The 11404-nt window shown below is 41.1% G+C and overlaps 2 protein-coding genes across 3 annotated transcripts; both read right to left on the reverse strand.

Annotated features, from left to right (window-relative positions):
• Positions 1 to 53: 53 nt before the first annotated feature.
• On the reverse strand, positions 54 to 4876 carry LOC115130735 (adhesion G protein-coupled receptor E5-like). The gene is made up of 10 exons (XM_065019726.1): positions 4767 to 4876; positions 4572 to 4661; positions 3973 to 4104; positions 3735 to 3772; positions 3489 to 3605; positions 3195 to 3357; positions 2292 to 2414; positions 1984 to 2150; positions 1677 to 1841; positions 54 to 722 (listed from the first exon to the last, which is right to left on the reverse strand). Exons 1-10 carry the CDS (start codon positions 4795 to 4797, stop codon positions 564 to 566), a joined length of 1185 nt encoding a protein of 394 aa, XP_064875798.1. The 5' UTR covers positions 4798 to 4876; the 3' UTR covers positions 54 to 563.
• A 676-nt stretch (positions 4877 to 5552) lies between these two features.
• Positions 5553 to 10227, reverse strand: LOC135572200 (adhesion G protein-coupled receptor E5-like). 2 transcript variants are annotated; one of them, XM_065019724.1, is made up of 10 exons: positions 10033 to 10227; positions 9808 to 9939; positions 9172 to 9300; positions 9016 to 9053; positions 8753 to 8869; positions 8514 to 8676; positions 7923 to 8045; positions 7629 to 7795; positions 7331 to 7489; positions 5553 to 6407 (listed from the first exon to the last, which is right to left on the reverse strand). In XM_065019724.1, the coding sequence occupies exons 1-10, from the start codon at positions 10103 to 10105 to the stop codon at positions 6261 to 6263; spliced, it is 1248 nt and encodes a 415-aa protein (XP_064875796.1). In that variant the 5' UTR covers positions 10106 to 10227; the 3' UTR covers positions 5553 to 6260. The 2 variants fall into 2 exon arrangements, with proteins under 2 accessions (XP_064875796.1, XP_064875797.1); XM_065019725.1 differs by having other exon boundaries at positions 6293 to 6411; positions 10033 to 10226.
• Positions 10228 to 11404: the final 1177 nt, after the last annotated feature.

The raw sequence follows: 11404 nt of genomic DNA on the forward strand, positions 1-11404 counted from the left end.
GGCAGGCAAAAAAATATATGTTTTGGGAGAGCAATGGTAAAATACATTGTACGTTCAGTATGGTATAGCTTTATTGCTGAAGAAAGGGACCAATTGAATTTAGATATTTGAATCAGATTGGAGCAAAATATTGCAAGATGATTGAATGACAGGGCCAAATATTATTTTCACTTGATTAGCTCTCAGAAAATAGTTAGAACAACAACAAATTGGCTCTATACTTGACAAATACAGCGTTGGGTGGATATACCACTATTCTAGGAAAATTCATGCCACAAATTATAAGTAAAACTCGTGAGCCTAAAATGACGTATGTATTTTGACATATAGTTAAGAGCTCATATGCTACAGTCTAGAACTAATAAGAGTTCTATACATGAGATATTGTATATCTATTAATATAAAGTTGTGTTCTTATATTTTTGTTTTTTTGATACATTTTTATAATACTTAATTTTTTTTAAATTGCTGGCATTTGGATGTCCTTGCAAGCCAAGAGACAATGTTACAAATTAATTCCAAGTAAAGCTTTTCTTAGAACACAAATAGTTCAAATCCATGTCTTATTTTCTATGTAGCTGTACATCCTGTTGCAGCCGGCGTCCTCCACGGCGTTTGCGGCTGACAAAGCGACACCACAGGGTGGTGATCAGGGACAGGACCACACATGTCAGTGCCACAAAAACACCCACCCACATCACCAACGACAGCTGCCCGCTTCCCTGCCGAAGAGGAATAACAAGCATCAGACACACACCATCTAGACAGTATGAACATATCAAACAACAGCACTTAACTTAAGCACTCAACAAGTATCAAACTCCCCTAAATGTGACAAATGAATCAAACACTTACATTTAGTAGTTTAAAACATGAACATTTGAAGATGAGCCAAAGATAGTCTCTGACACACATATCTGGGAATATATGTTCTCCCTCTTCAGATGTGCTACACTAGCTACAGTAAGTTTCCATCCATTTGGCAACAGATTTACATGGGAATATTCTAAAATCAGCATTAAAACAATATGTGCATTTTCCCACCAGAGAGGTGTTTCCATCACATTGACTTGTTGCGGATAAAAGGCTGTGCTTGATGACATTAGTGCAGATAAAAATACCCTTTGCGGTAAAATTTCCATGTACCGAAAAAAAAAAGCAAGTTAAATGGCATTACATGGCATTTTCAACTCTACTGAGGGTTTTCTCACAATTATTTTTTGAACTTTATAGCAAATGTGCCAACTCCGGTATTGAAACGTGCCCTTAAGCCCACAGCGCTATTTGAAAGCAGCATCAAACTCATCACCATGCACATTCACCACCCTGTGAAGTTCAACATAAACATACTTAGTCTGTTGCCTAATAAACTGCATGCTTTCCCGACAAGTCATAGTGGGAGGACCACACACGGCGTGACTCCAAGTTTACTTCCATATCATGGTTATTATATCAATATTTGGCCTTAAAAACGTTTCCACTGACATTTCTTGCATAAATATTTTTACAGACACAAAAAGATCCCACCTTGTCTAGCTTATTTTGTTTTCTTGACAATTAGAAAGTTTTCCGAAACATTTTCTGTTTCCATCAGGCCTGTCATGACATTTTTTAAACGACATGTACTTTACTCGCATAAAAAAGTGAGATGGAAAACAGGTTAGTATTCTCTTTACCTGTCCCTGATCGATTCCCTTCAGCAGAGCGAATGTGCTGAGATGGTTGCAGGAGCACACAGTGTGGGTGGAGTTTGACATCACTAAGGTGCAACCCCGCCCAGACCACACCCCCGGTCCATTCTCATCCGACCAATAAACACAGGTGGGGTCAACATCACTGGACTAGGACACAGTGTATATGGGTTGGGGTCAATTCCATTTAGACTCAGTAAATTCAGGAAAGAATGTGACTTAATGAAAAATATATCAATGAAAAACATGTTTTACTGACAGTCAGAAACTACTAAGTAGAGACAAGTGTTACCTGCAGGTGATGGAAGGTGAGATTAACCTGTTGGGGCAGGTATGTTGTGTTGGAGTAGCTAACGGAAACTGTCGCAGCACTGGACATGAGCTGCTGGCTCTGATGAGAAGTACTGTCCTTCAGACTATCCAGATTCCTATAGCTGAGCAGAACGACATACGCAAACCCTGCACACAAAAAAACAATACAAGAAAACATAAGGCCTGATACAAGAACATGTACAACTCACAATATCCCAAGTGAATCCATCAATGTATGTCTTTAGTAATATTTTGAGCAGATGAATGGTACTGTAGGACTGTGGCTACCTAGGTAATTCTGGTAATCTCCAACCACCGTCTCCCAGGTGGTGTCAAGTTGAGTGTTCTCATTGGTCAGGCTGACTGGTCCTTTAGGTGGAGTCTTGTCTCTCCTCACCATAATCTCAACCTCTGTTTTTATTGACAAAATCAACACAGAGCAGAAATCACCATTACTGAAAGAACACAGTGTTGCATTAATTATATTTTAAGTTGACACAATGTAATGTGCTTGTTAGTGCTCTGTTTATGGTCAGTATGGTGCTCAGATTGTGGTCTTCCTGTGGTACTGTAACGTCTGCTTCGAACTCACACTCCCAAACACGAAAATCCCCTGAATGCAGCTCACTTTCCAGCTCACACTCTCAAACACATAGATCCCCTGAACGCAGCTCAATCTCCAGATCCCAATCACCTGAATTCTGATCACCTGTTCACACACCTGTATGTCATTATCACACACAATTTAGTTCAGTTCTTTGCACCTCATCATTGTGAGGTGTTTGTTTTGTGATACACTTCTATTAGGAGCTCTGTTTTTGCATCTGTAATTTAATCCTCCTGTGTATGATAGTGGGGCAGGCAAAAACTAACAATGCCTTTTGTCTATTCCCTGCCTGTACTTTAGCCTATGGGATTTCCTCTTATCAACCTATTGCCTGATCTCCCGGACGTTACTAGTCTTTTCCCTGCCTGTACTGTTGCCTTTTTTGATTTTTTTGTGTAAGACCTTCTGCCTGCCACTGGACCCAACTATCTGCCGCCTCCTGTGGTCCCTTACAAATAAACACCTGCTGCGCCCTGCGCTTGAAACCAGCTCTCTGTCTCCCATCGTGTTCAATAAAGGTACCTGCGAGGTGGTCAGTAAATGGTAAATATGTGGTCAGCGTGTGCTCAGTGTGTTTATGTTACCGGTGTGGTTGGTCTCTATCCTGGTCACGTTCTCTGTCAGCAGTGGAGCGATCAGTCTGAATGAGATTTCAATCGTCCTCAGTAACTTAGTCACTTCACTGCTACTACGGTGACCATTGGACTGGAGGCCCAGTTGAACAACATCAGTGGTATTAACCAGTAACTAGAGAGAGACATAAGGGTTTTGTACGTGTGTGTTAGGTCGACCGATTATGATTTTTCAACGCCAATACTGATACCGATTCATCGGCCGACCTCTTGTGTTTGCATGTGTGTTTCTGTGTGGTGACTTACTGTCAAAAGCACATCTCCAGTTGGCAGCAGTCTTGTCGGTCCAGACAATGTAGAGCTGTTCAACACCAAACAGTTGTTTTTCAACAGAGACAATAAACTATCAAAGCCTGGTAGAGTCTGGGAGGGAGGGAGGAGGGAGGAGGGGGGGCATGTGCGTTAGTGGGAAAATGCATACAACATTTCAAGATCATGGAAAAATACCCTTTTCCCAATTAATAATGTAATAATTCTAAAGTAAAGCCTTACCTGTCCAGGCTGTGTTTCATACTGGTCACAATTAAGCTCTAATGTAAAAACGTGGAGACATATTACCTCAAAAACCATTGTATGTACACTATGTACAGTATAAAACCTGACATAGACTTTTATGGTGCTTCAGTACATTCAGCCAGTACATGGAAGACAGACAAAAGGTAGCCAGCCACCTGAGAGTATTTAGACAAAACCCAATACAACAGCACCCAAGAGGAAAAGTGTATCTCACCTGCACACTGAGTTTGTCTGTTGCCGTAGTTACTGAATCCTGTGGGACACTTGCACAGGTAGCTGCCAAGCTGATTGACACAGATTCCCCGTTCCCCACAAAAATGTTGGTTCTCAACACACTCATCTATGTCTGATAGAGAAAGTGAGTGGTAAAGGGAAAAGTAGTGGAGATGGAAAGATGATTAAAGATTGTATGTTTACAAAGAGAGGGTGATAATCCCTCACACGTTAACACAGTCACACTTTCAATAAGATTGTATTGACCCCCACATGATTCAAAGCCAAGCGATCTGAAGACAGAATAGCATTGATATAGTAGTCACATCCAACGGTGTTGATGCATGTTGAATAGCCTACAGATGTTCTTCTCATTTAAGCACTCATTTATATCTACATGAGGGAGATGAGAGGTTCATTTAGAGAGACGAGATTATCTTCAGAAAAAACATCCCACTACTAAACAGTACATAGTGTTGAACGTTCCTAAACAGGGTATGTTTAATGCTGGAGATTATCAGAGGTCAACATTACTGATCAAAGCACATTCCTAAAGCAAAATACTATGCAGGAAATTATAACCATATTCTCCATCATTACCAATACAATTCAGAAACTCTGGATTGGAATTCGGTTGAGTAAAGCCATTCGCACATCTAGTAACTCTTGCTCCTTGGTCCTTGAGTAGCGCTAAATGAAGACAAAGAAAAGTTGAACTGCACACATGCATATGTTAAATATTTTAAACAGACTTGTGGATGTGTTGGTCAAATAAAAAGCAGAAAATTGACCAACCCACAATCAGTAGAAATAGAATGACTCCCATGATGTCTGACAGCTGGTGAGTTAATGGTACATGTCAGCTTGGTTTTAGTTCTAAAGAATCATTTGGAGACCTCACGGATGTGGTTAGCGCAGGGAAGTAAAAATATTTCCCCATAACTAGCACCAGCATTTTCTTGTAAGTCGAGAACAAAGAGGAACTGACTGGGTAGCATGAGAAGACCATTTGCATCGCAATTCACATCAGGTTAATTTGTCTAGTTTTGCATAGACCACGTCCAGGAGTTCCATCCCTGAATTAGACTCTAGTGTAGAGGGTCTATCTCCAAGATCAGACATAAGAGGACACACTGATCTAAAACAGCAACATGCACAGTATAGACTCTTATCAACAGGGCCACATAAACCAGCTGCCTTACCAAAAGCAGACTTAGAATCCATATTTCACACTGAAGCAAGGCTACTTATCTTTTTCTTTTCTTTTCAAAATGTCTTGCTCTTGATTTCTTTTGAAGATGTCTGACCTTTATGCAAATTTTAAAAGTTACTGCAGCAGCATTTCCCGTAACTTTTACATTCTCACTTGCTCTATCAGCATTTCCCGTAACTTTTACATTCTCACTTGCTCTATCAGCATTGACGGGAAAGGGGTTTCAATGCTTAACATTTAGTGTGTCTGCACTGGGCCTTTAAGTCCGTTTGGAAGTCTTTACACCATGTGGGCAGTTCTATAGGCCTAGCTTAATGAGAGGCAAAAAAAACAATGTCTTGGGTGAGCAATTATCAAATTCATTGTACTTTCAGTATGATGTAGTGCTTTATTTTTTTTACAAACAGACAGCTCATATTTAGACATTTATGTCAGAATGAAGGATATAATAGCAAGATGATTTGTGGATTTAAATACCTTCTCAAGCACTGTAAAATAAACAGGAAAAATATTACTTTCACTTCAAATAAGTCAGTTACAACAACAACCAAGTGGCATAAAATATTTTTTTTTTAAAGAGGCAGCTGAGTAGCCTAGTGGTTACAGTGTTGGACTTGTAACCGAAAGGTTGCAAGTTCAAATCCCCGAGCTGACAAGGTACAAATCTGTCGTTCTGCCCCTGAACAGGCAGTTGACCCACAGTTCCTAGGCTGACTTGCCTAGTTAAATAAAGGTACCATTTAAAAAAAATACTGGACAAATGCAGCGATGAGTGGATTTACCACTATTCTCATCTCTACAAATTACAAACCATGTTTATGAGACTGAAATTACTTATGTTGCCATAGAGATGAGAGCTCATCTATTACAGTTCAGAACTGATTTCTATAGATGAAAAATATATTCATAAAAAGTTGTGTTTTTGTTTTTGTTTGTTTGGTACATTTTTAAACTACTTAAATAAATACAAATTCTGGCAATTGGATGTCCTTGCAAGCCAAGAGACAATATTTTCAAATGGATTCCAAGTAAAGCTTTTCTTAGAACACAAATAGTTCAAATCCATGTCTTATTTTCTATGTAGCTGTACATCCTGTTGCAGCCGGCGTCCTCCACGGCGTTTGCGGCTGACAAAGCGACACCACAGGGTGGTGATCAGGGACAGGACCACACAGGTCAGTGCCACAAAAACACCCACCCACATCACCAACGACAGCTGCCCGCTTCCTTGCCGAAGAGGAATAACAAGCATTAGACACACACCATCTAGACAATACGAACATATCAAACAACAGCACTTAACTTAAGCACTCAACAAGTATCAAACTCCCCTAAATAATGTGACAAATGAATCAAACACTTACATTTAGTAGTTTAAAACATGAACATTTACAGATGAGCCAAAGATAGTCTCTGACACACATATCTGGGAATATATTTTCTCCCTCTTCAGATGTGCTACACTAGCTACAGTAAGTTTCCATCCATTTGGCAACAGATTTACATGGGAATACTCTAAAATCAGCATTAAAACAATATGTGCATTTTCCCACCAGAGAGGTGTTTCCATCACATTGACTTGTTGCGGATAAAAGGCTGTACTTGATGACATAGTGCAGATAAAAATACCCTTTGCGGTAAAATGTCCATGTACCGAATAAAAAATAAATGGGTTTACATGGCATTTTCGACTCTACTGAGGGTTTTCTCACAATTATTTTCATGCGCTTTATAGCAAATGCGCCCACTCCGGTATTGAAACGTGCCCTTAAGCCCACAGCGCTATTTGAAAGCAGCATCAAACTCATCACCATGCACATTCACCACCCTGTGAAGTTCAACATAAACATACTTAGTCTGTTGCCTAATAAACTGCATGCTTTCCCGACAAGTCATAGTGGGAGGACCACACACGGCGTGACTCCAAGTTTACTTCCATATCATGGTTATTATATCAATATTTGGCCTTAAAAGCGTTTCCACCAACATGTCTTGCATAATTATTTTTACCGACACAATCCCACCTTGTCTAGATTATTTTGTTTTCTTGACATTTAGAAAGTTTTCATCAGGCCTGTCATGACATGTACTTTACTTGCATAAAAAGGTTGGATGGAAAACAGGTTAGTGTTCTCATCACCTTTACCTGTTGCATTTCGTTCAGCACAGCGAATGTGCTGAGATGGTTGCAGGAGCACACAGTCTGGTTGGAGTTTGACGTCACTAAGGTACAACCCCGCCCAGACCACACCCCCGGTCCATTCTCATCCGACCAATAAACACAGGTGGGGTCAACATCACTGGACTAGGACACAGTGTATATGGGTTGGGGTCAATTCCATTTACTCAGTAAATTCAGGAAAAATGTGACTTAATGGAAAATATACCAATGAAAAACATGTTTTACTGACAGTCAGAAACTATTAAGTAGAGACAAGTGTTACCTGCAGGTGATTGAAGGTGAGATTAACCTGTTGGGGCAGGTATGTTGTGTTGGAGTTGCTAACGGAAACTGTCACAGCACTGGACATGAGCTGCTGGCTCTGATGAGAAGTACTGTCCTTCAGACTATCCAGATTCTTATGGCTGAGCAGAAAAACAAATGCAAACCCTGCACATAAAAAACAACACAAGAAAACATAAGGCCTGATACAAAAACATATACAACTCACAATATCTCAATGTGTGCCTTTAATAATATTTGGAGCAGATGATTGGTACTGTAGGACTGTGGCTACCTGGGTAATTCTGGTCATCTCCAACCACCGTCTCCCAGGTGGTGTCAAGTTGAGTGTTCTCATTGGTCAGGCTGACTGGTCCTTCAGGTGGAGTCTTGTCTCTTCTCACCATAATCTCAACCTCTGTTTTTCAACATATTGACAAAATCAACACAGAGCAGAAATCACCATTACTGAAAGAATACAGTATTGCATTAATTATATTTTAAGTTGACACAATGTAATGTGCTCGTTAGTGCTCCGTTTATGGTCAGTATGGTGCTCAGATTGCAGTACCTGTGAAGTAGTAAGTAAATGGGAAAGCGTGATACCTAGTCAGTGGTCCAACTGAATGTTTTCAACTGAATTGTATCTTCTGCATTTAACACAACCCCTCTGAATCAGAGAGGTGCAGGCAGCTGCCTTAAATCGACATCCACGTCTTCGTCGCCCATGGAACAATGGGTTAACTGCCTTGCTCAGGGGCAGAACGACAGATTTTTATCTTGTCAGCTCAGGGATTCGATTCAGCAACCTTCCGGTTACTGTTCCAACGTCCGTTAGGCTACCTGCCGCCCCATTGTAATTATGTGCTCAGTGTGTGTATGTTACCTGTGTGGTTGGTCTCTATCCTGGTCACGTTCTCTGTCAGCAGTGGAGCGATCAGTCTGATAGAGATTTCAATCGTCCTCAGTAACTTAGTCACTTCACTGCTACTAAGGTGACCATTGGACTGGAGGCCCAGTTGAACAACATCAGTGGCATTAACCAGTAACTAGAGAAGAGACACATGAGGGTTTTGTACGTGTGTGTGTGTGCATTTGCATGTGTGTTTCTGTGTGGTGACTTACTGTCAAAAGCACATCTCCAGTTGGCAGCAGTCTTGTCGGTCCAGGCAACATAGAGTTGCTCAACACCAAACAGTTGTTTCTCAACAGAGACAATAAAATATCAAAGCCTGGTAGAGTCTGGGAGGGAGGGAGGGAGGGAGGGAGGGAGGGAGGGAGGGAGGGGGGCATGTGCATTAGTGGGAAAATGCATAACACATTTCAAGTTCAAGTAAAAATACCATTTTCTCAATTAATAATGTAATAATTCTAAAGTAAAGCTTTACCTGTCCAGGCTGTGTTTCGTACTGGTCACAATTAAGCTCTAAAGTTAAAACATGGAGACATTATCTCAATACCCTTCTACAGTACACTATGTACATAGCTGTGCATGATAAAGGAGTACATCATGGACGACAAGTGGAATGGTGCTTGTCTCTCACCTACACACTTAGCTTGGTTTTTGCCAAAGTTAGTAAATCCAGCAGGACGCTGGCACCAATAACTGCCAATCAGGTTTTGACAGATGCCCACATTTCCACATACTCCGTCTGTATTACACTCGTCAATGTCTGAAAGAGGAAGAGAGAAAGAAAGAGATGAGGAATTAAGGGAGAGATGTTGAAAGTGTGGGATGACAAGAAAGGACGTCACACACAAACATTTTACCAGTGATATTCTCAGGCTCTAATCTAAACCCAGGAAGACACAGTTTTAAACAGCCTGCGGTGTTGACGCATGTTCAATTGTCCCCACAGACGGGGAGAATGTCTATACACTCGTTGATATCTAAATAATGTTGAGTCCAAGTGTAAGAGAGTTTAAAATGTTTCCATCTTCATCACCAAAATGGTACCTTTTCGATGGCGCATCTGGCTAATGTGTTGTCAAGCAGACACTTATGTGTGTTTGTTAATCAGAGGATAATTAGTTTGAGCCAGGGACAGTAAAGCAGGCACAGTGAAGCCTGTTACACAAGGACTAAATACCAGTTGAAACAGAATATTATGGGTCAGTCAAAATAACACAGCAGTGGACGGGACAGTCAGAAGACTCAAGAAGAATTGTGTTTCTCTCACCTACACACGGAGTTTGTCCGTTGCCAGAGTTCCTAAATCCATTGGGACACGTGCACAGGTAGCTACAACCCTGATTACGACAGGTTCCCCATTTCCCACAAATATCTGGGATCTTAACACACTCGTCTATGTCTGAAAGAGAAAGTGTGTGGTGAGGATGAGATGGAGAGATGAGGGTGAGAGTATCTGATTATAAGAATGATACTAAAGACACAGAATTCTTACCCAAGCATTGTTGAGTGCCACCAGTAGTCATTAAACCCAGAGAAACACACACAGTAATGCCTAAAAAATACATGAATTTTAAAAGCTGTAACAGGAGCAAGGTAATTGTGTTTCATTTGAAAACAGCATAACATTTTGTAAAAGCAGAATATTTCAGGTCATCCCACCCCCTTGACCTCCTAACAGCTAATTCCATGGGTGAAAGCACATGATAGTGTTGAAGCAAGCTGAATTGTGCCCACAGATGAGTGAGTTTTTACTACACTTGTCGATATCTAAATGACACCACATATACAAAAGAATGTTATGACAGGCGTAATGTTGTTACATGGCCATTTAAAAGCGCTGGTTTTGGCTAGTCCTGCTTACATACGATTCACTCTCAAACTCAATAAGAGTATTGATTCAAAGCTCTATACATCAGAGGAAAATAATGTTTAAAGTTCTGACAGATCATATTTACGTCAAAATAAATACATATTTTCTGAATAAAGACCCCCCTTAAAGTGGATGGTTTTAATGTTCTTGAGCAAGGTCTGGTTAATGCTGGAGAATGAACAAATGAGCCAAGTATAAATGACTGATATAGGTGAATATTACTGATCAACTGTTCAATACTGCACACAGATGGCAGCACACAAGTAATCATCAGTTCGGAGTGCAGCTGCACATGTCCTTATCCAGGCACTTGTCCTCTCCTGTCTGGACTACTGCAACTCGCTGGAGGCTGCGCTCACCACTTGTGCAATCAACCCCTGCAACTTATCCAGAACTCAGAAGCCCGCGTGGTTTTCAACATTCTCAAGATCCCTCATGTCACCCTGCTCCTTCACTCACTCTACTGGCTTCCAGTCGAAGCTCGCATCCACTACAACACCATGGTGCTTACCTACGGAACAGAAAGAGGAACTGCCCCTCCCTACCTTTAGGCTAAGCTCAAACCCTACACCCCAAACCGAGCACTCCGCTCTGCCACCTCAGGTCTCATGGCACGGGTGGGGGGAGCTCCCACCTCAGCCCAATCCAAGCTCTTCTCTGTCCTGTTACCCCAATGGTGGAACCAGCTTCCCCCTGAAGCTAGGTCAGCAGAGTCCCTGCCCATCTTCCAAAAACATCTGAAACACTACCTCTTCAAACAGTATCTTAAATAATTATCCTCCTCACCTCGACCACCCGCCATTTTTTAAATTAAAAAATAGCACTTGCACTTGACACCCCCACCCCTCTTCTAGCTCTGAATCTACCGATAGCTACATTACTGAGGGAAATTTACTTTCTATGCCTGTGATATGTGGTTCACCCACCTTGCTATCTTAAGATGAATGCACTAACTGGAAGTCGCTCTGGATAAGAGCATCTGCTAAATGACTCA

Source organism: Oncorhynchus nerka, linkage group LG6 (assembly GCF_034236695.1).
Source record: "Oncorhynchus nerka isolate Pitt River linkage group LG6, Oner_Uvic_2.0, whole genome shotgun sequence".
Taxonomy (NCBI): domain Eukaryota; kingdom Metazoa; phylum Chordata; class Actinopteri; order Salmoniformes; family Salmonidae; genus Oncorhynchus; species Oncorhynchus nerka.

Coding starts and splice junctions, on each gene's coding strand:
- LOC135572200 (XM_065019724.1), bottom strand. CDS start 10,105: ATGTATTTTTTAGGCATTACTGTGTGTGTTTCTCTGGGTTTAATGACT. Junction 9,940..10,032: donor TGGCACTCAACAATGCTTGG/GTAAGAATTCTG, acceptor TTTCTCTTTCAG/ACATAGACGAGTGTGTTAAG. Junction 8,046..8,513: donor GATAGAGACCAACCACACAG/GTAACATACACA, acceptor GTTGAAAAACAG/AGGTTGAGATTATGGTGAGA.
- LOC115130735 (XM_065019726.1), bottom strand. CDS start 4,797: ATGGGAGTCATTCTATTTCTACTGATTGTGG. Junction 4,662..4,766: donor TCTATTTCTACTGATTGTGG/GTTGGTCAATTT, acceptor GTCTTCATTTAG/CGCTACTCAAGGACCAAGGA. Junction 2,151..2,291: donor AGATTACCAGAATTACCTAG/GTAGCCACAGTC, acceptor TTTTGTGTGCAG/GGTTTGCGTATGTCGTTCTG.